The following is a 24,879-nucleotide window of genomic DNA, read 5'->3' as shown; positions in this document are numbered from 1 at the left end:
AGTTTCAGAAGAATGAACACATCCTCCTTCGTGCAGCTTAAATCCAACATTTATTTTTCAATTTCATTGTCTACCTGGGTAATGTAATCTCGCAGGAGGGAACTCTTTTAGAACAGACTTGATCCTATGTGTATAAATCCACATAAAGAGGATATTGTCTGGGGGCGAGCAGACTCACCCCTCCGCTCACCGAGCCTGAGCAATATCCAAGTGATTTCACCTTTTAGTGTATCTATATTACGCATGACCCTGTTGCTTTGAGTGGCATGCGCCAGGTATAGGGTAACCAAAAGAAAAAAATAATTGGTTCCTCATCGGTCAAAAATTGCCTATACGTTTGATAATTGGGTCATAGAACAAGCGTGGAACAGACGTAGATGGGCGGCGAGAATAGCGCACTAACCATTTAGGTCGTATCGGCCGAGCCTAAAAGCCCGACGAATCCGCGTTCCGGAGCGAAATTAGACAACGCTAAGCTTTTGCCCGTCTGAGACCGGGCGCGAGCTAATTTCCAATAGTCAGTTCCGGCGACGCCGCCCCCTAAGTTGGTTACCGAGTCTGCGCCAGGTCGTGTCAGCCGACCTCGAGAGAAAAGAACAAAGCTGCATAAGAAATCAACCGGATTCAGCGGAGAGCGCATACATGCAAGGTAATCAATTACCTGATTCGTGTATATTGACTCTAAGTGCCCTTCGCGACCGCTGAGAAAGAAAAGCTGGGCCGTCCCAAAGTCTAACTTGTCTTCCAACATGCTTCATTGACTCAAAGTAGCCCACGTAAGGCGGAATTAAGTTCTAAAGTACGGAGACGGCTTCCAATGATATTGACGGATGCTACATTACTAGAATAACAACATATATTACATACCCGAATGCAGAAGTATGCCTACTACCCAATACATTGAGGTAAGATACAGACAAGCGGCATGGCGACCAGCACCCACACATAGCTCCGAAGCATGCAGTGGCACATGGACACCTGAATTCCTGAGATGCCGAATCATCCGAGTATCGATGCAATGTAATGCAGCGGCGGAATGAAATCCACGTCCACCCAGGACCGACTGGGTATCCCGTCTGGATCTCACCTCCCTTGCTTCGTCGCAATCGCAACTTTTGAGACACTACGTCAGCAGTACCAATGCGGTTGTCAGTCCAGTCTGGATGGCAAGTACATATGATGTACTGCAATTCGACCACCCTATACCTGATTATACCTGTGGTAGAGAAGCGAAGCCGATGAGTGACGATCAAAACAAACCTACAGTACACATCTAACTCTCCACGTCAGAGCCCTACCGAAACAATCATCTCCCGCGTAATGATGATCGTGAAGATCCCTGCCCCTGCCATCACCATCTCAACGAACCAGAACAGGGTCACCCCCTACACCGGTCACGTCGCACAGGGACCGTGCCTAGCTAAGCATTAGCCAAGGCCTGCACCCGAGGCTTGTATCGCGAGGATTCCACGCTGCAGCGTGCATAGTGGTATGTACCCACTCACCGTCGTGCGATGTACGTGTACAATGTACATGTACGATGATGATCAGGACGGGAAAAGCTTGGTATGCAGCTTATGCGGGTGCTCAGCTGGAATGCACTCTTGGGGTGGTTGGGCCCACTAGTTTTGTTTCCATACTGGACTGTGTTCACCGCTACTTCCAAGTTGTATAGGTATAGCATGATGGGGGCAGGGGGGGGTGTACGTAGGCATGACCTTGAGATCGTGTATAGTCCCAGCCTGGAGTCGCTGGCCAATAAAACAAGAAATCATGCATGGTCGGAGAGAACAAAGCGATTGACGCGCCCCGTCAATGCGTTGCGCGGATCGGCTTGCCTGGGTAGAGTTTAGTGTGAGAGACCTGCATTGCGATGATCTGAGACAGTTGTTCCGGGGTGTTCACCGCTACATCGCGAACCCTATTTCCGCGGCGCATCCCTTTCTTTGGCTCGGAGGTTCTTGCCGATGGGTCTCGTGCCTGTCTGGGTATGGGGTGCAGGCGGCAGATCGTGTCTTGGCTGAGGTGAGTATGTATATCCAAGTATCCAGGTATTCACGCGGATCTTTCAGACTCGGTATCGACTGGTCAGGATAGTTACGTCGGATGTTTTACGTGCGGTATTGTTTATCTAGGGGGTGGTGGGCCACAAGGTGGATGCATTTTCACATAGTACATGTAAAGTAACACAGGGTCTATACAAAGTGGAATGAAACAGGTCAACACAGTGTACGGTCCGAGTCTTCAGATACAGATGTAAACCAGGTCCAAATCGCAGAACCCCTCTAAATTGCATGCTAGCGTGAAGAGATCTAGACTGGCTAATAAAACACAAAAAATATCAGGCATTTATCATCATCTCTCATCAAGGTCATGAAGACGGTGTGGAGGTGGTGGTAAGGTGCCGCAAGGTAGCGGAGACCCCAAGAGAATTAGAAGACAAGGAACGGCAAAACATTGATGCCAGTACTATTGTGCCCACGGCTGGTGAAAGTAGTTCTCGTCCATGGGTGGAGTGGAGGCAGAGTCGAAAAGGCCCGCCGGCCAGATGGGCACCGAGTCCTGTGACTGGGACATGGAGTACATGTCCTGCGCAGGGACCGGTTTCGATTCGACCCCCATGCTGGCTTGCAGTTGATGCTCGAGCGCGGCCGTGGACTCATTGGCGGATTTGAGGAAGTCATCGATGTTGATCGACTCGAGGTCATTCGATGAAAGCAGCTGCGTCTGAGGCAGACCGACCAGTGAGGAGGCGGAACTGGCGCGGAGCTGGTCCATGTCGGAAGCTTCGCTCACACTGTGGAGATCGTGATGGTCGTTGCTACCAGTGTGTCCCAAACCCGGCAGGGGACCAAACTCGTCAGCCTCGGAGATGTCGCCGGAGGACGACGGGGGTGGCAGGCCTGAGGGGTACGAGTTGTAGTCGAAACTGGCGTATGACGGAGTTTGCGTGCTGGTGGACGCGGGAACGTCCGAGTACAACGGGAAGCTCGACCAATCGACCGACGGTGCACCCATACCGGCAGACCCAAGAGGCACATCGGAATCGGGGGACGCGAAGTAGTTTTCTTGGTACTGGTCTTGGAAGGCCATGCATGTTATCGGCGAGTTGGACGATGTAGCCGGGAAGGAAGTATAGGACGAGACATCGAGAGGGGGCACGCTAGTAATGATTTGCTCCAGGGGGAACTTGTCCATGGTGGCGGGGGCCGACGTCGGGTTCGAGGAACCGTCCGTCGGTTTCTTATCCATTGCGGAGGGCGGGAGAGTATGCGCCGCAAATTGGTCCAAGAAGGATGGGTCAAGAGAAGTGGAGGTGTGCACGTCGTCAGCACACGCAACAGACGCACTGTCGGGTGAGCTCTCTTGCGAGGTCTGCTGCGACTGAGGACACGAGTCCATGAGGCTACGAGGTTCCTGGACAAATGCAGACGTCAAAGGGAGGTGGTCGACGGAGCGGCGGGGCACGTCGGAGGGGTGGTGAATGGTATGTGATCGTGGGATTGTGTAGGGCAACCCGCACTTGTGGGCCATGTCATTATGCTTGTGGGCGGGTTTGTGGTGACCGTCGCGGAAAATGGTCAACATCGACTCGGACTTGGTCGAAGTAAGATGGGGTTTCCGCGGATGTTCAGCAGGAATCGACGGCTGAGCCAAAGGCAGACCGGTCTCAGGAACGGGATCCAGGTGTTCCTTCTTCAGCGCACAAGTACAGCGCTGGCCATGACTGCAGCCACAACGGTGGAGAGAGTCTTCTGTAACGTCATATCAGAATGGGGAACCGGGAAACCAGCGCCTAACGTGCTATGCTCACTCGGATCTCGCTTGTCACCATGGCAGTCGTCGGATTTCTTTTTCTTGTCGCCGCAGTCGCATTTGACGTGGGTCGTTCGAGACTTGCGTAGGCCGCGGCAGTGAGTACATTGAGAGACTGGGCGGCCTTTTTTATTGATGTGGGTCAAAGGGCGGTCTATCGCAGAAGTTAGATATCGAAGTTGCGAAGTGAAAAGGTTGATGGCAAGGTTGACGTACCGCTGTGGTGACAGCTGCTGACCCGGTGACCCCGGACGCAAGCTTCACAAGCCCACTTCTCACCATCGATAAGCATCGCGTGTGGTTACTGAGAGGGACACATGCGATGAATCGCGGGTTGGTAAAATGGAGGTGTGTAGAAAGATTTCAAAAACGAGAAGGTCACGGAGGGACCAGAAAACAGAGCCGTCAAGGCGAGAGTACTTTGGACGCCTTCGTCGAGAGGGGGGCCGAGGAACAGAAAGAACAAAGGGGTATCTAAGGGCGAAAAGTCCCAATGCGGGAGTTCAAAGAACGCCGATCCAGCAGTATAAAGTCTTGCAACGGAGTGGAGATTCGCAGTTGGGGCGAAGAAGAAGTTGTTCGAGATCTGGGTATAGGGCGATGTCGGGGAAGATCCTATAAGGAGGACAAGAATGGGGGACCAAGCCTACGCACCGTTTGGCGCCGGTCGTGAGACAGGACACCAAGTACCGGTAGTGGCGGCCAAGAGAAAGCGCGATCGATGTAGAGAGTTGGACGAACACCCTATGCACAGGGAAGAAAGAAAGAGGGAGGCGAGGGTTATTAACGGCGGAAGGGGATTTTTACCGCACTTGTGGTCTCCGTGCCCGTCCGTAGAGAGGCACAGGCACGACTTTACAAAACGGTTACAACTGGACAATGGATCCCGTAACACATCCTAGAATTCTTCCCAAGGTTCTCCGATCGTTCCTCGATTTCCTGCATGGCATGGTCTCCTTTCGGATGCGGGTTCTACGCTTTGCGACCTGGGTTGCAAACCGTCTTTTCCTCGAAAAGTCGTGTATCCACCTTCTGGCGTCGAGGGACGCGACGGTCCCACCAGCAACCGGGCCTTTGGACGGCCCTTAGGGTTTATTTTACTGGATTTCCTTCGCACAGTGACCACTACTTTTAAGCGTTAGACCATTGAAGATCGACCGTAGCCGTACCCGTGCATCTCAACCGCACAGACTCTCAGGTCTATAGACGAGACCGTGCGGAAAGACCTGCCTTGCGTGGCGACACGTTTCCGTCGAGTCATCGCGGTAGATCCTGTACCCGGGGGTACATCGGAGTACTCAGGAGTAGCCGGGCCGGTAGCAAGGAGGTTATCAAGTACCACGAGGGTGAACGCGGACAAAGTCAAAGAGAGTTGGGAAGCTCGAGGGATCCACGGAGCAGGGTCTCATCGCACGAACTCGAACCCCACCGAAATGGATCTCGCTAGGGAAATCTGGGGCCGCACATCCAACCTTGACACTTGGCCCCTATGAAGTCGGTCGATGTTTCAGGGGATGGTAGCAGGGATTTGAAAACTCTTCTGCTTCCCTGTCCTCGATGCATTCAGGAACCGTTCTCAGAAGTTTCCACAATCCCTGCAGGATATACTCTATACGCCCGATGATCATTCGTAATCACTACTGCATCTCTTGGCGCGGCGTGACGGGAATGGCTGGAAATTACTGTAGGCCACGAGGGGGTAAAGGACAGAAAAAGAAGGCCGAACCATGGACACAGCAAATGATACGGTACGGTACGGTGTACAGGCGAGGCTGCACCTGCACGGCAGGTCATGGCGCTGCTGGACGTCGAATGGCGTCACTGTTCCTGCTTCGAGCGGGCTGCAGAGGATTTTGGCGCCGGCGGGTGGGCCCTGATCTGCGCATGTAACAATGGCGACGAATGCCAATCATGTTCGGTGTGTGTGGATTCCGGTTACCTGACCGATACGCGCGGGAGGTGAGTCGGAATCCAATCGCCTTGGATATCCCGTGGCCAGGTGTCCGCCGGGTGATTTCGAATACCAAGAAAACGGATCGGGATGCGCATAACTAATAGCGTTAGATCCTCCATATCCAGAACTTAAAATCCTGTGGTTCCGTAGCCTTGAAACCACCCTCTCGCTCCGGTCGTCGTGGGAGCGGGATCAAGATGCAAATGCTTAGGATTCCGGTGTCCAGGACTCCAACCTCAAGAGTCCGTTATTCAAGAATGCGGTGCTCCGCCAAATCTTGAGAAGTTGCGTACTGGGTATGTACCGGATTCTTGATTACTGCCTGTCCTGGACGCCGGAGTGCAGCGCCCGGGGAGTCATTCCGTGATTCTAGAGTTACTACTATTCATATTGAATACCTTTTTTCGCCATTCTGTACGCCGAGAAGTATCGGATCCCCTTAGCAATATCTTAATAGCCGTGCTGTGCTGCTACAATTGGGGATTCCCCGGAGGAATAACTGCCAACGGACATACGGAGCAGCCACCGTAGGAAGCCACTATATACTTAATCAAGGATACCTAGATACCTCCAACATCGCAAGGATACACGGTGCGTCCGATTCCTTTCACATGGACAAAAAGACTTGTGTACAGCCCTGTGAATTTCCCAGTCGAGTTTTGTAGGGAAAAAGGCCGTTGTCCGGATTAGAAGAAGTGATCATGGCCGTCCTGGCTTTGGCAGTGCATCTTGTGTCATAGTATGCTGCATGACACTGAGTCAACACCGGATGTGCCGGATTGCACACGATTGAATTCTAGTGAGTTCGAGAAATCCTACTGACAGAAAACTAGTCGAATCCTCGGTTCTCACTCTGAAGTTCAACGGTCGCCGGACAAACCACCGTCCCGACCAAGGCAGGAAATAGTATTAATCCGCTGGCGCAGAAACGAAAGGCCGTCCTCCGCGCGATCATCCGATGAACTATACAATAGCCCAAAAAACATCATTGTAAATGAAGCCTGAATGAAATGCCATACTCACATAATGTTGGTGTTGCTCGATGCGGCGGCGCTAGCCCCTGTGAAATTCTCTCGCGAAATTTTAGCCTGTAAGAAAAACCCTGTCTCTGGGCACTTCGCGTCCTTCACCTCTCCCCTCATCTTCCGGAAGCTCGCTTTCCATCCAACCCATCACTTTTTGTGCGTTTCTGGGTATTTTCTCGCGATATGAACTCCCGCGAGCAGTCTGATATGCCTCCGGCACCCTCTTACCCTTCCCCCAATGGTGCGCAAATGGCCCAGGGTGCCATGCCGTACTACAGTAACCGCCAGCTCACCACCGACGAACTTATCTCTGCCGAATTGTCGCGCGAAGCCTCTGGCCCGGGTCTCGGTGATGGATCCAGCAACGCTGTCCACCATGGTCAGTCGATGGTCTTGGGCTCGGGAAATGCAGGTGACATGGGCCGTTCGTCGGAGGATCAACACCAACACCAGCACATGCTCCAGTTTCCCCCAAGCCAGCAGGTGGGCGTCGATCCAAACCACGATCTCAGCTATGGTGAACAGAGTGCGCGCAAGCGATCCAAGATTTCAAGGGCCTGCGATGAGTGTCGGCGCAAAAAGGTACCGCGACATCCTCCCAAACACCGAGACGCGTGACTTCCAGCTAACGGCGCGTTCATTGTCAAATAGGTACGATGCGATGCGAGCTCGGAAACCGGTCTCGAAACATGCTCGAATTGTCGCCGGCTCGGTGCTGTCTGCCAATTCAGTCGCGTGCCCATGAAGCGCGGTCCCAGCAAAGGGTAAGAAAAACACGCGCGACGTCTCGAAGATCGTATATGCTAACATGTCTATAGGTACATAAAGGAACTTGCTGAACGTCTCCACACACTCGAGAGCCAGATGCAACCCGGAATTGGTGTTCAGCCCGACGTACCTTACCAATCAATGAACGAGGTCAATCTGCCCAGAGCCTATCAAGATTTCACGTCGCCCGTCGATACCGGCTCCGCCAATCGCAAACGAACATACTCAGTCTTTGAGGGCCTTCCAAGCTCTTCTTTTGCCCAGCCCAACTTCAACGCTCGCGCCTCGCAGAACGCCTTCGATGCGCCGGATTCCGCGGCAGACCCCTACAACCCGGCCGTTGCTAGCGGTGGTGCCCCCAAGCCTGGCAACCTGTTTTGGAACCCCACGGGCAACGAGCAGGATTTGCCAAGTGGACTTGAGATGACAGATCTGCCCAAGCATGAGGGTGAAGATGATATGACACCTGTCCACCTCGACGAAGGAGCTCTTGATGCGTACGTCCTATATTAGACCTCTGGCTTGTACAAATTATTGATCTAACATCATCCAGTTACTACCAAAAGGTCCACACTCTCATGCCAATTCTCCCACACACCAGAGAAAGAACTCTCGAGCTTCTCCACCAGTGTAACCGCGAGGTGCAGGAGACTTTCTGCTACGCACTGTACACAGTCACTCGCACCGATTTGTCGCGTGTTGCTGGCAATTTTGAGAAAGTCACCTCATTTGACAATGCCCAGGATCTCCTTCTTTATTACACCAAGCAGCCTTTGATTGTCCACTCCACAGCCGTCAACTTGATCTGGCTGCAGACCCTGCTCCTGATGATCATCGATGCTGACACTCGGGGACCGGATAACTTCGTTCTTAAGGATGGCATTCCGAAACATACTCTAGTCCAGGCCGCGAGCAAGTTGGGTTACGACCTGGCCAAGAGCCAGGGTCAGCTGAAGAACAAACGCGCCACGGATCCCGATGTTGACTCGGATGCCAACCTTACTCGACGCAACTGGGTATCGCTGATTATCCTGAGCCGGTGGTACGCTATTAGTGTCGCTGATGGCACCATTCCCAACGGGCAGGAGATCGGTGGCCGTGAGGATGAGCGAGTTGTCGGCCAGATCACTTCTGGCATCGCGTCTTACACGACTTTCCTCTCGGAAATGGTCACCCTGGCCACTGTAGAGCACAACGTCTGCCAGACCAACAGCGGACTGGGTCGGATGGTTGGAGCCAACCTGGTTGCATCTCTCGAGCGTCTGGGTGAGATGGAAGACGTGTTCAAAGTCCACGAGCTGCCTGAGAACACGACCACTCGCTCGCTCTTCGAGAGCCTCCAAGCCCAGCTCTACTGGACCGTCCGATTGCTCATCAAGCGCCACGTTTTCGTCTACAGCCCGTACGAGATCATCTACTGCGCACAGGAAGTAATCAACGAGATGCACAAGGCCGCTCTGCAGAGCCGTCTTCCGACCCCATTCGACCTGCACAGTCTGGCCCTGGCCTCAATGACCCTCCTCGAAGCCACCGTTCTCCCCGAACACGCAAACGAGTGCTGGGCCTCCCTCGAAAAGGTCGAAGAGATTCTCGACCAGCGCGCGAAGCCCGCCGTCGAAGGCGCCGAGTTCGGCAACATCTTCGGTACCCCAGGCTGGGACGCCAAGATCCGCGTCTTTCTCGAATGGCGCCGCGTCAAGTCCCAGGAGAGCCAGCTGCACGAGTCTGTCGGCGGCAAGCCCGGCTCTTCCCAGCCGCCTGTGATGGGCCCCAACGAGCAGCGCTCTCTTCAGCATCTCGCTGACCTCGCTGTTGGTGCCGAAGGCTCTGTTAGCCAGAATGCTTCATCGACCCCGCCGCCTGGTCTTGACCAAGGTGAGACATCTCCCAACCTCGCACCGCAGCTGGCACAGTCGCAGGGCGGAGTTGGCCGTGTTGTCGTTGACTTCACCATGCTTACGAAAGAGGGATATCTCAACGTGTTCTCAGGCCTGATCTACCGCCGCAATCGCTAAGATCCTCTCGTACGATGAACTTTCTGCTTGCTGTGTTGGAGTCAAGTCTTTTCTGCAAAAAGCCCCTCGCCCCTCTTTACCCTGCAGGGTCTTATAAACCCATTCTCTTCTTTGCCTTCCCTCTTTCGGTTTTCGCTTCAGAAAACCTTTTTTAATATTTGCGTGTCTTGCCTGAGTATCTTGGGGTACGGTATAATGTGTAGGCTGATGTTTGCCGCTTGTATTTCATTTTCTCGATGCAAAAATACTCAATCGAAACTTGTATCATTGATTATAACCATATTCCAAGGTAACCTATATATATATAACCTGCATGCTAGTTAATAGCCTTCTTCGGGCTGCCTGTGTTCTTCCCATCATAAGTATAGGTTCACCCGCAAGTATCCCGTTCCATTCAGTAAAAATCGGCATTTCACGCTCCTATCTCTTCTTCCCAAACGCAAAGCGCCTCCATGTCCCCTCAACATCTTGACACAGAGCAAGGAACTTATCGTCATCAATCAGTTCGCACATCCAGTTCTCCAAGAAGGCAATCCGCTCTGCACTTGGAGAGGCAATATACTGCTCAAGCCGGTCCTCGACAGATGTAGCTGGGCAAGCGGGAATATACTCCTGTGTCTGCACTAGCTGAGTAGTATCACCATTGTAATCAGCGCGGGGAAACTCGGGCGATCCGATTTGGACCATTGTTCTACGGGGTTGTTCATTTGGTGCGGCGGGATATGGCTGGATATTTGGGAGTTCAGGTGATTTCCGCGTAGGATCTGGCTGGGTTGAAACCAGAGGTTGGGATTGGGGCTGTGAGTCGGGGATGTATGAATCTTGGCGCGAGGGCGCGTTGTTCTCGTTCAATGAGTCCAGTCGCTGAGACCCGGCTGCATTCGTTGGCTGCTCAGCTGAGGATTGCGGAAGGACTTGCTTCGAAGCCGTCTCATTTGAGCTGAAGTCGGCTCGGGATTTTCTCTTCCCTGTCTTTGAGAAGGGCAGTTCTCGTCTGGGTGGCAACATCCGATTGAGTTGACCCTCGTCGTGGTAAGCCGGCGAGGGGACAGGTCGGCTGCTGGCTCTTCCCTGCTCCAGATACTGAGACTCTGATTCAATGTGCCTCGTGTTTTCTTGGACAGAAGTGGCATTAGAGCCCTGGCTTGAGTTTCTGTGTAGGCCGGGCTCATATCCGGCCATGGAGTGGAAGGGGCCGGGGGCATTGCTGTCCGGAGTCATCGCATTGTTCACATCTTTCAAGTTGACAGTTGACAATTGGACGGAGGGGACCGACGTCCATGAACAAGTTGAGGGTGGTCTCTGCAGTGTCTGTGTGGATGCACTTCCTTCTGTCAATGGGCAGTTGATCTCACTCAAAATGGCAAGTGCTGTATAGTAGTCCCGGTCCTGAAAGAACTTGAGTTGGAATCGACGGACCTATACATAGACATCAGATGTTAGAAGGGAAAACCCATTGCGTGGATATCATAAGCTGTGCGTACGTGAGTTTGACTCTGTGCGTATTTCACTGCGAGACAAGGCGACTTGACCACTACGGCAAACGTTGGTTTAGAGAGTGATTGGTTCGAGACTGATTGCGGATAAGTGGAGAAAATTCGTACGAAGTGCTCCAGGTCAAATTGCTCCTGGATTGAATCTCAGCGTGGGAGTTCAATTGATAAGTAACGGGTAGCGAGCATACCAGAATCCCATGATTGTTCAGAACTCGCAGGATCAGCCTTGATGGTGTCGAGGGGCTCCCAGAAAACTTGTCTAACAGACAAACAAGGCCCCCGTGGCCATTGATATGGATCCAGGACAATGGACCACTGTGGTCGATAGAGGTGGTTGTATGGGAGAATTTGACCAGTGGGAGCCGGGCCACCTGGGAGGCAATCTGCTGTTTGGGGACCGAAGACATCGTGAACCACCAAATACTTCTCAAGAGTGTAGCAAAATTGGTTCTCTCAAGCCAGACAGCAAAGCCCGCAACGACTGCGCATCTGTGGAGAAGACATGAAAATAGAGGATGAAGATGGGAGAGGGCACCTGCTCCGCGTCAATACACGGCTCGTATAGACTATTACTCCCACTCCCGAAATACCTGTTGCATCAAATTACAGTGCTGGTCTGCTAAGTATTTATGGAATTGTTATTTCTAATTCCAGACTTGGAAACTTTCTCAATAGGCCAGGTCTAATCCTCTTGTTTCCGACAATGGAGACATGAACAGTTCTCATTTGGGAAAGTTTCTGCACTTGGCAATTGGAAATAATGAAGTATACTCTGAAGGTCAACCTGTCACGCAAGTCGTCCACTCAAAATGCGATCTAGATATGTTGAGGATATAGTTGTGATACTGAGGCATCAACCCCAGAAAGGGGATAGCGCGGCGATCCTCGGACCGGAACAACAATCAGCCGGAAACGCGCCCTGGAGAAAGCGCGGACTTTTGGCTGATCAGTTCCGTTGATCGCAAGCACAGCTTCTCCCACAGCCCTCCAGGGCCACAAACACCTCATTGAAGGCTCTCCGCTACTTGGCTCCAGTCGCCTGAGATTGTGCTATCTGCGCCAACCCACACGTCCCCTTCAATTCGACCAGTCACCCATCGGATCGGATTCTGCATCGCTGCGCATCCCAGCCTTGGCCTCGAACGCGCCGACAATTTCAACTCTGTCGCCAACGACCACAGCTGCTGGACGCGACACAAGGGCCAGTACGCTCGAGATACTAGCTCGCCATTTTTTTTGACGAGTTTGGAGGGCGAGAATCACGACCGAGTCCCTGCGACCTGCCACCTTCGCCGCCCCATTTTCGCAGACGCCGTTTCAAGGGCATTGACCCCTCGTTGAAATCTTCATTAGTGGGCTGCTATTCCCAAGCAGAGACGAACGTTGCGACTGGTGTCAATATCGAACCGGCCGTAGAAAATTTGATTGGCAAGGGAGATTTCACAGCGCACATCTCGAACGCTGTGGCTATCACCGTCCTAGTCATCGTGTTTTGAATGCCATCATGTCCGGCTCTACTCCCCAAAGAACGTCCCTTCGACGTAAGTCCCCTTTCCAGAGACTCGAGGCGAACCGCACTAACATGACAACAGAGGGCTTGCGCCAGGCGCCCAAAGTTAACCAACCCTTCATCCCCGACACAGCCCCTTCTCGCCGATCGCATCATCATTTCACATCTCCGCCTCCGTCCATGTCCCCACATATGAGCCTCAACCCAGCGGCCAATCCACACAGCGCAAGTTTCGCCGTCGAAAGTTGGGATGGAAAAGCCCAGACACAATTGCCGATGTCAACGCGGGAGGTGCCGACACCAGGAAACCGACCGACCCTCTTTGCCAATCTCTATGATCGGAATAAGACGGCCAGGCAGCCTGACTTTTATGATCCCTACTTTCCTTTGAAGTTTCTCGAGGTTCCACGCAGTAAGTAGCGTCTGCTGAATCCAACACAGATCAAAGTGTTAATGTTTTTTCTTGCAGCGGACCACATCTATAAACGTGCGCACTATGGCCTCCAGTCAGGCATTCCAGACGAGGTCGACTTTGCTCTATACCATCTCGTCCAGATCTCCAACCAGAGGTGGGACAAGTTCAAGTTCGAGGGCTTCCCATTGCTTGCCGAAATCCTCATGCAAAAGGCACTGGACGTTACATACCTTTGCACTGGTGTGCGATGGGAGTTTGAATATGACCCCCGAAATCTTACTGACCGGGTCAATGTGTTGAACTCACTTCACGGAACGCGGGATATCCTCGAGAGAATCCGACAGGTCCCGACAAACCTTCCAACTGACACCCTCGAAACTTACGAGTTCAACCACCAGATCCGGAATATCAAGGAGGCGACTCTAGTATTGCGAAATATGGTGTTGCTGAAGGAGAATGCGTTTTACGTCTCGCGTTACGCAAGTGGTCTCCTCCGAGACTTTTTGGTCATCCTCATGAACACGCCGAACCAGCCTCGATTCAATGAGATCAAGAACGATGCGCTGGACATTGCGGAAGAAGTGACCAAGTTCATGAGAACAGATCCTCAAGATCCTCTTTGGATCTCCCTTGTCAACTGTTTGGATTCAACTGATCGCGCCCGCATTGTGCGAGCGCTCTGGGCCTTGACGCACTTCTCTACAGAGCTCCCCGACGACGATGGCACCCGAGCCATGGAAAGCCTTTCGAAGCCTACTTTGCAACAGTTATATTACCACACGCTATTGGACCTCGACAAGGACATCCTGAGCGGCGCGCTCGATATTTGGTACCAATACACTCTCAGTCATGACAACATTGAGACCCTCATGGATGTCATCAACTTCCCGATTGTCTTTGTTCCTCGCATGATCGCACTTCTCACCTATGAAGCCCGACCGACTAAGAAAGAAACTGTTCTTCAAGAAGAGAAAGTCGCTCCTCCACCATCCGAGATTCCACGAGTGCCACCGGAGCTCTTGGAGAAGCTGATGGAACTGTCAGAACCGGAGCGTAGCTCGCAGTGGCTTCGCTGCTGCTTTGTCGAGGATGCAGAGTGTGAGATCACACAAATTGCCCTGTGGCAAGCCTACCAGAGCCGGTTTGCAGACCAACGTGTCCCCGGCGGTGGAGTACTCCCTGCTGCGGAGTTCATCAAGAACGTCAGCAACACGTTCACCAATGCTCAAGCCCAGGTTATCAACGGCCCCGGAACTGCAACCAAGTTTATTATCAAGGGCATCCGCCCTCTTGAAACCGCTTATACCTTTGATGGCTTCCCTTATTGCTATTGCAGGTGGGCTGACAACTCCAAGGCGTCGAAGATGTGCTTCCGCGCTTTCACATCTCCCAACGACCTTCGCAAACACGTCTTCACGGATCACATGAACCTGGAGCCCTCAGATACACCGGGCCAATTCAAGACAGAACCCGCCGAGACCCCCATTCATACCTGCCAGTGGAGCAACTGCACGCGATTCCGGGCTTCCGGACCTAGTGCCAACACTGCCATGATTGCGGGCCACGTCTCTTCCCACCTGCCCGAGAACCGACCTGCGGATGCACCGCCTCCAAGCACCAAGCGTGCTATCCTCCAGGAGCGCATCGTCCGCAAATGGTACTACATGGACACTCCGATCAACGAAAAAGGCGAGCCCATAGGTGTGGCCTACAAGGCCGCGTTGGTCCTGCGCAACATCGCACGCGGTCTTCCCCACCGGAACGCCCCCAAGTGCGGCAGTCTGTCCTGGAAGAAGGCATGCTTCGTGAGCCAGCGTCCCAAGATCGTGGAGGTCTGGGATCGAAATCGTGCACTGCGAAAAGAGTTGACCGAGTTGATCATGGTTATTGAGAAGGAAGACGACTATTGATCGCCGTTTGCAGTTCGGTTCTGTCTTTTTTCTTTTGAGCATCGGTGTCTTTGTACAACTAATACCCAGTCTGCCCTACCTCATCCTCTTGTCTTGCCCCTGCTATCAGATATACAACGCAAGAGACTCGTGGTTGGCGGCTATTGTCATCTGTAATTTGCAGGCGCGCGCCAGCCTGCACGCAAAAAGCACAGCGGAGTTCTTCCAGGATTCGGGGTCGGCGATTCTTATCTTTCTGGCGTCTCTGGTTGAAGATTGAAGATAGAGAGACATGACCCCTCGATATTTTTTGCACCCTGTCATTGTCGTTTCTGGGCTTTTTCGGCGCGTGCTTCTGCTTACGTTTTGTTTCATGTCTCCTCGAAGATGTATGTGTACCATAGGTTTTGGAGTAGCGGAGATGAATGGGCCCAGAGGCCTGGAATTCTAGTTTCGACTCTTTCATAGCTATAGAAACCTGTGAAGTTTTTCAATTCTTTTCCTGATAGAGATACTATTGCTGTTTTGCCTCTGTCGCTAAATCCACCAGAACTCGCATTGCGTCCTCCGCCCGTCCCGCTGGAACGTAGATATGGTCATGGAAGAACCCACTCACCACGTTCGTGCTGATCTGGTGATCCTTGAGGCGGTTCGTGATGGCCGCTATCAGGCCGATCGCCTCGAGACTGGAGTGCACGGCGAGGGAGATCTTCTTGCACGGGAAGACGATTTCCTTGTAGCCGTGCGATGTGGCCAGTCCTTCGGTGGTCACGATGGTTGTACCCTCGGCCTCTTGGGCGATGAGTTGGGGCTGGAGAGTTGCCAGTGGAAGAGACGTGAGTGGCTCGATTGTGTTGATGAAGACGTAGGTTGTGGGGTCCAGCGAGGGCTGCATGGTCGCTAGGAGGACCGATAGGTCTGTTCCGCCGGTGGCCATTGTGTAGGAGTGTTGATTGGGATGAATTACAATGGCAGAAAGTGACGAAGGGAGATGGTTGGGACTGGATTGGAATCTAGTTGAGAGATTAAAAGGCGGAAGTTGCTTCTAAGGGTCCACCGGTGTCATCCGCAGGGCGCCACAACTATGGGTCCCAAACAACGGCGGAAGCGTATACAATGGCTTGGCATCACCAAGCTGCAATCTTGTTACCGAAAAGGGTAAGGTAATAGAAGGGAAACCGGTGGCACATCTATTTACTGCATGCACCTACGTATGTAATACCTGATCAAAGGGTGACATATACTAATCAACGATATCACTCGAACGCAGAGGAGTACATGCAATAATCAGACTGAAACAATCCCCGAAACTTGCATTCGATCTCGTCTACCAATCTCCAGTGGGGATTCCAACAACAGGAACATGCTGCCCATGGAAGCCAAACCCAACAACGCCCTTGACCTCAGCCCTGCCCAGCTCAGTCAAGTTGCGAGCATCAAGACAGAGCAGGTAGCTGTAGCCTCGCAAGCCATCGAGCACCACACTGAGAAGAACTCCATCATCTTCACTTTTACCATTTGGGTTTGCGACAAAGATCGGCTCGCCAGGCGAGTGGCCATGGCGCGCCCACAGACTCGTTTCCTGCGTATCGCAGTCAAATTTCATGATGCCGTCTGTGAGGGTTGCCTCGCCGCGGAAAGTAGTAGCGTACGCGAAGCGATACTTCTTCGTGACGAGAGCCGGGTTCATTGTTGGGAGCTCGGGTGATAAAGCTTTGCAAGCGGACCATTCGACCGTGGCTTCCAGAGTTTGCGAGCTGGGCACAGAAGGCAGGGCCGGGAGACGGAAGCGCGTGATGGTTGACCGCAGCACTTCGCCTCGGTTCGCAGCAACCTGCTTAGCAGTGGGAAGAGAGGACTTGAGGTTCTCGTAGTAGAGATACTTAAGGAACTCGGTGCTGTCCATGCGCACGAGATCGGCAACAATGTCTGTCTTGGTAGGATCTTCCTTTGACGGCTCCTGCCAAGCGTTTATCGTGTGGAAGCAGAAGAATGCAGGACTGTCGTAGGTTGCAACGAGTCCTTTTCCATTTTTGCGGTCGATGACATACCATTTCGCCGGCTTGGACGGGTCCGTGGGCATGATGGAGTCCATGAAGGAGCCATCATGCAGTTCCAAAGGGTTAATGTGCGAGTTCCACAAGCAGAGAAGCACATAGTCCTCAGTAATGAACAGGGAGTGCAGGTAGGCGGGAACGCCGGGGAAGGTGGCGAGGATTGTTGTCTTCCCAGTCGAAGCCGAAACACCAAATACACGATATGTCGACTCTGGTCCGATGGTGAGGTTGAAGTTGTACATATCACCCGTCACAGGATCGGAGCGGGCATGCGATGCCGCCAGTGGACCGGTCAGATCCGGGTGCAAGGATTCCTGGGTTGCAAGGCCAATAGGCTCCAGAGTCTCCGGGTCAAGTTTCTTGAATCCATTGCGGTCCGTCTTCGCGTACAGAGTCCGGATACCGTTCGCCCATCGGTCGGTCGACCCATCCGATTGATGGTCCAGACCGGGCATATTGACCGAAAGGGTGACACCGATATTCAGAGAGTCAGGCCCGCTGGGAGGAACATATTCGGTTTGGACCTTGTTGAAGACAGACTTGCAGGGGTCGCGTTTTTGCCCGAAGCCAAATTTGTGAATAGCACCCGTTGTCCGAACGTACTCGACTAGAGCGTCGGTGGAGAATCGAGAGTTGTAAAGAACGCGAGTCGAGTCCTCTGACGCAAGGATCTGGAAACGGTGCGTTTGACTGAATCCGTCAAACCAGTGAGAAAGCTGGAAGAGTTGGCCATCTTTCGTCTCGACCTGGCTTTTGCCTGGACCCGTGCGGTATAAGGTGCCAGCGGCATATGATGGAATGGTTCCTGTCACGGAGAGTTCAACAGGGGTGTGTTCTTCATATTCCGGATCGAACTAAAGCGGTGTTAGCGTGTTTTGACATGCAGGGGAGGCGATGGCATACTCCGATATCATTTGGCCAGTTGTTCCAGGGCTGTTCAGCACTCTTAGCGTTACTGGCGACAGCACCGTTGGATAGAGATGCTAGAGAAGGCATTGGTTTGGTAGTTTCATACAAACAGGCTTTGACGTGGATAAGCCTGAACTTGGACAGTTCCGAATTTGAGGTGACGGAGAGTGGCTCTTGCCCTCTTTATATATTGTGGTTTAACCTTTTCGATCCATATTATAATGCCATGTACAAGCCTCGTGAACTTCAGCACATCTCCGTCCTTGGTTGTTCAAGAGCCGAGTTAAGGCGACTCCCAGTGAATGTGGAGGAATCGCGACGGGTCAGCGGCGGATCCGGGTCGATCGGTGACTCTCAACTCTCCTTCTTCGCTTCATCTTCATCAAATACGGCATCCACGCCACCTTCAACTACGGGCTGGATACCGCATCCGTACGTGATCATCATCATCTCCGAAAGACTGCGTCTCACGTGGAGCGGAGGGCCACCGACGCCGACGCCGAACACCACTGGCGGGATTCACCCGCACGCTTTCTAGAACTTGTCTCTCGCGTCAGCGCAATTCTAATTCGACCCGCCATTTCCTCTCAAGCGAATCACGTCCGCGGATTGATAATCTTGGACTATCGCCGCTTCCCACTCGCCTGCCTTTGCTGGAAACGGCCTAGCAGCTTAGCCCACGTCTCGATGGAGCTTTCACCGCCGGATGAACGCCGGTGGAAGTGCGACCAGTGCGCGTCCGCCTTTGCCCGGCTGGATCACTTGAGACGTCATTCATTAATCCGTATGCATAATTCTGGATCCTTTACTATGTAATGAACTGGGCTGAGTTTCTCCAGATAATACAGAGAGGAGCCATATCTGCCCCTTCTGTGGCGCTCTATTCAGCCGAGGGTGAGTGACCTGAACCGTGCACATTGTAGCTGCACGATACCTCTAACACAGATCTTAGGGATGTATTACGAAGGCACTGGAAATCATGCAAAGTCCGTCAAGAACAAGGGCAAGAAATACCCGAGAGCAATCGCGGAGGAAAACACAAGCAAGCATGCGATAGCTGTGCAAGCATCAGAAAAGCATGTAACAGGGAAATTCCCTGCTCTGAATGCATCCACCGCGGACGACCGTGTACTTATCAACGACTCTACCAAGACACCGATATCAGAGGTTCTGCCTTCGATACAGATATACCGATGAATCCCGAGACTCATGGGGTTCCGGACACTGAAATGGAAGTCAATGGCCAGGATACGGAGCAGGGATGGAACCTAGGGCCCCAGAACTTTTATCCTTCAAGTGTGCCAATTGGTAAACTAGTCTATGCTCGAAACCGATACGGGACATGAAGATATCCTGAGATTCCGCTGGCAGCCGCCACAAGAACAACTCTGACGACTCAACGAATTTTACAATTGACACGCAAGCCACCATTATTTAAAACCGAATGCTCGGCGATATTCATGTACATTGATCGCTTTTGAATATATACCTGTACATACTCAATAATCGATACCCACCAGTTCAACGTTCAGAGTCTGCAGATAATGGCTTCTGCAAAGAAGCCTTGACGGGGTTTGGACTCTCGAAGATCTCGGAGAGCTCTTCCAGCGTATGGTTCTTAGTCTCGACGGAGACGAAGTAACTCACGCTCGCCTCAAACAGATCCCAAACAATGAACACGATATAGGTATACCAGCCGATTCTCTTGAGAGCCACCGGGAAACAAAACTGATTAAGAAGGGTGAATCCGTGCGCAATGGAGAAGGTCAAACCAACACCCTTGCCTCGTGTTTCATAAGAAAGAGCCTCGACCGGATACAGCGCTTGCAGGGGAGTCATTCCGAAATTGTAGCAGAAGCCGAAAATGAAGATGAACGCGATGCCTGCCGAGGCAGCCGATGTCTCATGTGTATGGGCGTAAAGGCCAGTCCCGATAGTGATACATGCGAAACAGATCGAACAGGCAACTGCGGTCCAGATGATAGTCGGTCGACGGCCCATTCTCTGAATCTGGCTAGCACCTAGGTAAGAGGCGACGGTAGAGACAACGGTGTAGCCGAGGTTGACATTCAGCACCTGATCGGAGCCGGTGATACCGGTTGTGAGCAGCATGGCTGGAAGGTAATACGTGACAACGGCGTTGCCTGAACATTGGCCCCAGATTCCGGTGATTAAAGCGTTGAGGAATCGCCATCTTCCTGCTTTGGTTTTGTAGAAGTCGCTGAAATCCCACCAGCGCTTGTCTGAGCCCGAGAGTGAGATGAATTCCCGATATTCTTGCATCTGGAGCTGGACGAGTGGGTGGTCCGGGTTTCCTTCGCCGTGATACTTAGCCAGGAATTCCAAGGCCTTTTCTTCCTGGCCATGCGAGAATAGCCAGCGTGGCGACTCGGGGAAGAAAAGCACGGTCAGAAGGACAATTCCGGGACAGATCATTTGGCACCACAGAGGAATCTGCCACGCCTTGTTGCCTCCGTATCCGACCGAGCCTCTCGTGACGCCTGCAGCGATGAGCGCTCCGACAGCGTACGTGCAGTTGTAGAATGCCATGATGATTCCACGGTATGCAGGCGGGCAGACCTCTGCACACCAGATGGAGCTGGTTGATCGAATGATGTTGACTCCGAACCCGAGGAAGAAACGGCCGGCAACGAACTGCGGTACACCGTGCGAGAGCGCAGAAACAAAAGTAGAGGCGACAACGATCACGCAGCCGATGAATGTACCCAATCTGCGGCCTTTGATATCACAGCAGGGTCCGCTGAAAGGCAAGGAGCAGATGGCACCAACTGTGTACATGGCTGAAATGTAACCGATCTTGGCTCCATTTTTCTCGACTCCGAACTGATCACGGAAGGAATCCAGAGCAGGTAGGGATCCGAAAATAGACCCGTCGTATCCTGGAACTATCTTAGCCAACTACAGCAAGAGTGACTGGGTCTGGGTCATCAAAAAACTCACCATTCATCGTCGAGCAAAGGAAAGCAATGACACAGAAGCCATACAGCTTTCTCAGATTGGGCGACCATGGATCGGGTTTCTGGGCTTGAAGAGCCTCAATCAAGGCTTGCCGGGACGGCAGACCCTCATCATGACTTGAGGTCTTCTCCAATGGCATCTTTGCGTCCTGTAGCTGATCAGAAGAATGCAACCCCATTGTGATGCCGAGGGGTGATCTTCTAGAAAAGATGGTCAATGGTCGTGAGGTCGATCAACAATTCCATCGAAGTTCCGGGGCTTGACTATTTATTCCATTTGAAATGGCGGAGAATCTGGGGAAACGCCATTGCATTGTAGCGTTCTCCTATCACGCGGTCAACCGATAGTCGTGTTTCTCAATTTAATCAACCCTAACGCTAGCGTGTCGGGCGGGGAATCCTCCGTCGCTCGGGCGAAGGAATCCGCCGACGAGGAACTTGATTCTGGCAATTGACTTTCAGTGGTTTTCTTGGTTCAACTCTTACGTTTGGACCTTGATTTTAATTAATTCTTCATAGCGTGACTTGTATGGAAAGCCCGCAATACGCATCATCCATCGAAACCCGAGGTAACAAAATTTACGGGACACTGATTATGACCGAGAGGACTTTATCATGGGTTCTTGAGTTTACGGCTTATTATCGTCTACTGTAATCCATTCAACATTTCCGCCGTCAAATGAGGATGCCGAGACCATCTTCGGCACATCTCCTCTCGAGTGAGGACTTTGTTTCGACCAGCAATGGCGAACACCCCAGTAGCAATAGTCTTCTCCTCCCCAGGCGCAAACTCGATCGTATGTTTGATAATCGGGATAAGTGCTCTCGGCTCAATCAAGTTCGTGTTTGGATCCGACTTCAGAATCTTGCCCTCGACCGTTCCCTCTGGATCGAGAAGATTCCTCGCACCACTAACGCCAGCGACACCAAGTGAGATGGAGCTGAGACTAGTTTCAAGTGTTCCACCGTGTTCAGACGTATTGGCCCAGTCCCCGTTGAGAGTACACATTCGGCGAGGTTGTTTTGCCTGAATTGCAAACCCACCCTCGACAAGACTGAGTCGTGAATGACCGGAATCACGCTTGGTGCACCGGATGCGATGAACTCGAATATGCCAGTCTGGCCATTCATTACACGGTGGAATAAGCGTAGTCATGATTTCGATACCACCTGCTTTCCAAGGCTTCCAAGTGCTTTGAAGGCACTGTACCTCCGTGCCGTGGAATGAAAGAGATTTGACCCGAGGATTGCCAATCGTCTCCCATCGCGTAGCCCAAGTTTCTCCGTCATCTCGGCTAACGAAAAGGGTGTTGTCCGGAGCAAGCTGCGTCAATAATTCTCCCGTCGGGACACTGAATCCGAAAGCTGAAGAGTACGCAAACTTGCTGTACTTGGCTTGCGTGGCTTTAAGAGGCCACGCACAAAACTGACCTCCAGAGAGCATGAAATGATGTTGACCTCGAGGATGATTGCAGAGGATTTGAGACGGCGCAGGCACCAGCTCAACCCCAGAAACCGCCGAATCCTCGCTCGAGGTGGAAAGAGGATGTGGTATTTCGGCTGCAGTCCAAAATTCATCATCTGCCTCTAATGCCAGAACCACGAACGACTTCATGGCCCAATATGGAGACTGAGGCGAGTTGTAATCTTCGCACATGAACATATTCGGGTACAGATATCCAATGGTCAAGGTACCGTCCGCCGCAAACATATCCGCCGAATGTGACGCCCACCACCGGAGATGTCGCAGAAGCATCCCCTTGGTAAATCCTGCAGTTGTGTAGCGGTTCGAAGGATCGTAGCATTTGGCCAGGGCAAACGTTGCATAGAATGCACCCATGGCGAATCGATAAGTCAACGAGCGCCCGAAGGGAATGGCAGCACCATCCTCATCGATAAAGCGCCAGAATTGACTTGCAAACTCCCTCGCCTGCTGTCTGTATCGAGAGACACGCTCCGGATCGGAATCTTCCGCGACGATACAGTAAAGCAATTGACTGAACTGAAGGGCGAAGCTTCCGGAGTAATAATCTGCCTGTCGACTGTAAGACTCATGACCGGAAACATCATCTTTTCTCCAGATTCCATCCGCCGACCAGCCATCGCCCAGTTCAAATTGCTCAAGGACGGTGAAATCGGCTTCGATATAGGCTTTGACGTCTTCATAAGGCACTCCGCATACTCGGCTAAGAGCGAGATTGGAAAATACCCGGAACCAGCGCCAATTATTTATCGGCATTACCTTGCCGTTGAGTCCAGATAGCCATTGAGTTAAATGTGAGCGACTTTGATCCGACAATGGGTCATAGAACGTCTTCGGTGCTATCAGCAGCGCAAAAGATATTGGCTCGGCTTCCACCATCCGTTGGTCCCAGTCCCCTATCGCACCCCAATATTCGGGATGATTTGGATTTACTCCATTTACAAGCCCTTCAACTAGCCGCTCAGCGTAGGAAAAGATCCCCGAATCAAGAATGTTTGAGGATTTCGCCACCGCTGCCGCTACGGCCCAAATCGGTCGAGCGAATCCTTCCAACTGCGCGGCTATTTCATCAAAGTGGGCTCCGGAGTAAACTGGTAGTTGGACGCGTGCATTTCCGGGTGAGAAGTAAGGTTCGAGTGCATGGATGAGAGCATTCGTCGCTGTGAGTGCATCTTTTCGGTCGCGAAACCTGTTATCCGAAAAACCGCGAAGTGGTGGCATATTTTCAGGTTTGGAATATCTGGCTGACGCGTGTGAAATCAAATTTGGTTCGAGGTCGTAATAACAAAGAAAAGTGAAGACGATGGCGCCATAGTGCCGATAGTGGAAAGTGCTAGCGGCACACGCTACCGTGGATACGATCTATACCCACGTATCATGGATAGTCAGGGGCCAGGATGTCGGGGTACCTCTTCGTCCGATGGCAGAGTAGCATCGCTTGTTTCGCCGACTCCACTTCCCCAGATTTGGGTGTGATCGCGACCCCCACTCCCCCTCGGGCTCGGTCCCCTTAAATTAACAATTGCTTTTCTCCGTTGTCCGACAGGGATTATGTTCATTATGGAATCCTCCGATGCCCGAGACCCCTCGGAGCAACAGGGGGCTGAAGCAGAGACTCCTGCATGCCAGACGTGCCGAAGCCGAAAGCTGCGCTGCTCCAGAGAGCTTCCCTCTTGCAGCCGTTGCAGCCGTCTAGGCAAGTCTCCACTCACTGGCTCGAAAGGAGACCGAGGCTAACCAGGTTGTAGGAGTTGAATGCCACTATGACTATACACGGAACAAACCAGGCGTGAAGATTGGCATTATCCAAACATTGACCCAACGAGTAGGTGCGTGGTTATCTGGACAAATAGTATTCAACACCTACACAGTTGGCCAACAGAATAATACAGAGCTACTCGAAGCTGAACTTGAGGCCGTGAGAGCTCTTCAGCAGAATAATACCAATATTCCGAATCCAGCCAGTGTGGGTCATGATGCAGGTGCCATCCGAGGTTTGGTATCCTCCTTAATGGAGGAATGGGTACAGAATCGCCCGTCCCTGAACCGGCCTCGGCGGCTCTCCGTCAGTCGGACAATGGAGAGTGATGATGATTTACCCCCAGGAGACTCGGTCACGGTGGAATCAAACAATCAACCGTCTAACAAAAGACGGCGTCCAAACCAGGGCCGCCGAGAGAGGAGCATTCCACCTGCCCAGAACCCTCCAGATGATCTGGTCAATGCGGTTCTTGATGCTTACTTCTCCGTAGTCCATCCATTCATCCCGATCATCCACGAGATGCTCTTTCGATCCCGTCTACGGGACCCAAATGAGAGGCCAAAGCTGATTGTCGTTCTTCATGCCATGATGGTATGTGCCCTGCGTTATGTCGCAAACGAACGATTGGCAGTGGAGTGGCTTGAACGAGACCCGGATGCTTTGCAAAGATCACGAGAGTTTGTAGTTCTCTCGGGAATGGATGGGCTATCTGTAGAGAATCTCCAAGCACTCGTAATAATGGCCTTCGTGCATATCGGCGACGGAGAGGCGAACAAAGCGTGGCCCATTATCGGGACACTTA

At 52.3% G+C, this 24,879-nt stretch overlaps 8 protein-coding genes across 8 annotated transcripts; 2 read left to right on the top strand and 6 right to left on the bottom strand.

Moving 5' to 3' along the window:
* Window positions 1-2,469: 2,469 nt before the first annotated feature.
* N7498_002462 (copper fist DNA-binding domain-containing protein) lies at window positions 2,470-4,177 on the bottom strand (the record flags this gene model as incomplete). The annotated part of the gene is made up of 3 exons (XM_058449524.1): window positions 4,033-4,177; window positions 3,815-3,970; window positions 2,470-3,755 (listed from the first exon to the last, which is right to left on the bottom strand). The coding sequence occupies exons 1-3, from the start codon at window positions 4,106-4,108 to the stop codon at window positions 2,470-2,472; spliced, it is 1,518 nt and encodes a 505-aa protein (XP_058311868.1). The 5' UTR covers window positions 4,109-4,177.
* A 2,801-nt stretch (window positions 4,178-6,978) lies between these two features.
* Window positions 6,979-9,578, top strand: N7498_002461 (putative C6 finger domain protein; the record flags this gene model as incomplete). The annotated part of the gene is made up of 4 exons (XM_058449523.1): window positions 6,979-7,377; window positions 7,447-7,559; window positions 7,614-8,060; window positions 8,117-9,578. The coding sequence occupies 4 exons, from the start codon at window positions 6,979-6,981 to the stop codon at window positions 9,576-9,578; spliced, it is 2,421 nt and encodes an 806-aa protein (XP_058311867.1).
* A 420-nt stretch (window positions 9,579-9,998) lies between these two features.
* Window positions 9,999-11,481, bottom strand: N7498_002460 (uncharacterized protein; the record flags this gene model as incomplete). The annotated part of the gene is made up of 3 exons (XM_058449522.1): window positions 9,999-10,997; window positions 11,063-11,206; window positions 11,263-11,481. 3 exons carry the CDS (start codon window positions 11,479-11,481, stop codon window positions 9,999-10,001), a joined length of 1,362 nt encoding a protein of 453 aa, XP_058311866.1.
* Window positions 11,482-12,578: 1,097 nt separating this feature from the next.
* N7498_002459 (putative chromatin remodeling complex subunit (Rsc9)) lies at window positions 12,579-14,909 on the top strand (the record flags this gene model as incomplete). The annotated part of the gene is made up of 3 exons (XM_058449521.1): window positions 12,579-12,615; window positions 12,667-12,996; window positions 13,054-14,909. 3 exons carry the CDS (start codon window positions 12,579-12,581, stop codon window positions 14,907-14,909), a joined length of 2,223 nt encoding a protein of 740 aa, XP_058311865.1.
* A 493-nt stretch (window positions 14,910-15,402) lies between these two features.
* On the bottom strand, window positions 15,403-15,825 carry N7498_002458 (ACT domain-containing protein; the record flags this gene model as incomplete). The annotated part of the gene is made up of 1 exon (XM_058449520.1): window positions 15,403-15,825. The coding sequence occupies one exon, from the start codon at window positions 15,823-15,825 to the stop codon at window positions 15,403-15,405; it is 423 nt and encodes a 140-aa protein (XP_058311864.1).
* A 390-nt stretch (window positions 15,826-16,215) lies between these two features.
* On the bottom strand, window positions 16,216-17,941 carry N7498_002457 (carotenoid oxygenase family protein; the record flags this gene model as incomplete). Its single annotated transcript, XM_058449519.1, has 2 exons — window positions 16,216-17,799; window positions 17,849-17,941. 2 exons carry the CDS (start codon window positions 17,939-17,941, stop codon window positions 16,216-16,218), a joined length of 1,677 nt encoding a protein of 558 aa, XP_058311863.1.
* Window positions 17,942-19,375: 1,434 nt separating this feature from the next.
* On the bottom strand, window positions 19,376-21,011 carry N7498_002456 (uncharacterized protein; the record flags this gene model as incomplete). Its single annotated transcript, XM_058449518.1, has 2 exons — window positions 19,376-20,754; window positions 20,816-21,011. The coding sequence occupies 2 exons, from the start codon at window positions 21,009-21,011 to the stop codon at window positions 19,376-19,378; spliced, it is 1,575 nt and encodes a 524-aa protein (XP_058311862.1).
* Window positions 21,012-21,478: 467 nt separating this feature from the next.
* Window positions 21,479-23,536, bottom strand: N7498_002455 (glycoside hydrolase family 154 protein; the record flags this gene model as incomplete). The annotated part of the gene is made up of 1 exon (XM_058449517.1): window positions 21,479-23,536. One exon carries the CDS (start codon window positions 23,534-23,536, stop codon window positions 21,479-21,481), a length of 2,058 nt encoding a protein of 685 aa, XP_058311861.1.
* Window positions 23,537-24,879: the final 1,343 nt, after the last annotated feature.

This window comes from Penicillium cinerascens (assembly GCF_028974065.1).
Source record: "Penicillium cinerascens strain IBT 15544 chromosome Unknown contig_1_segment0_segment0, whole genome shotgun sequence".
NCBI classification, from domain to species: Eukaryota; Fungi; Ascomycota; class Eurotiomycetes; order Eurotiales; family Aspergillaceae; genus Penicillium; species Penicillium cinerascens.
Note: the sequence above shows the minus strand (reverse complement) of the source record. Positions and strands in the feature narration are given on the sequence as shown.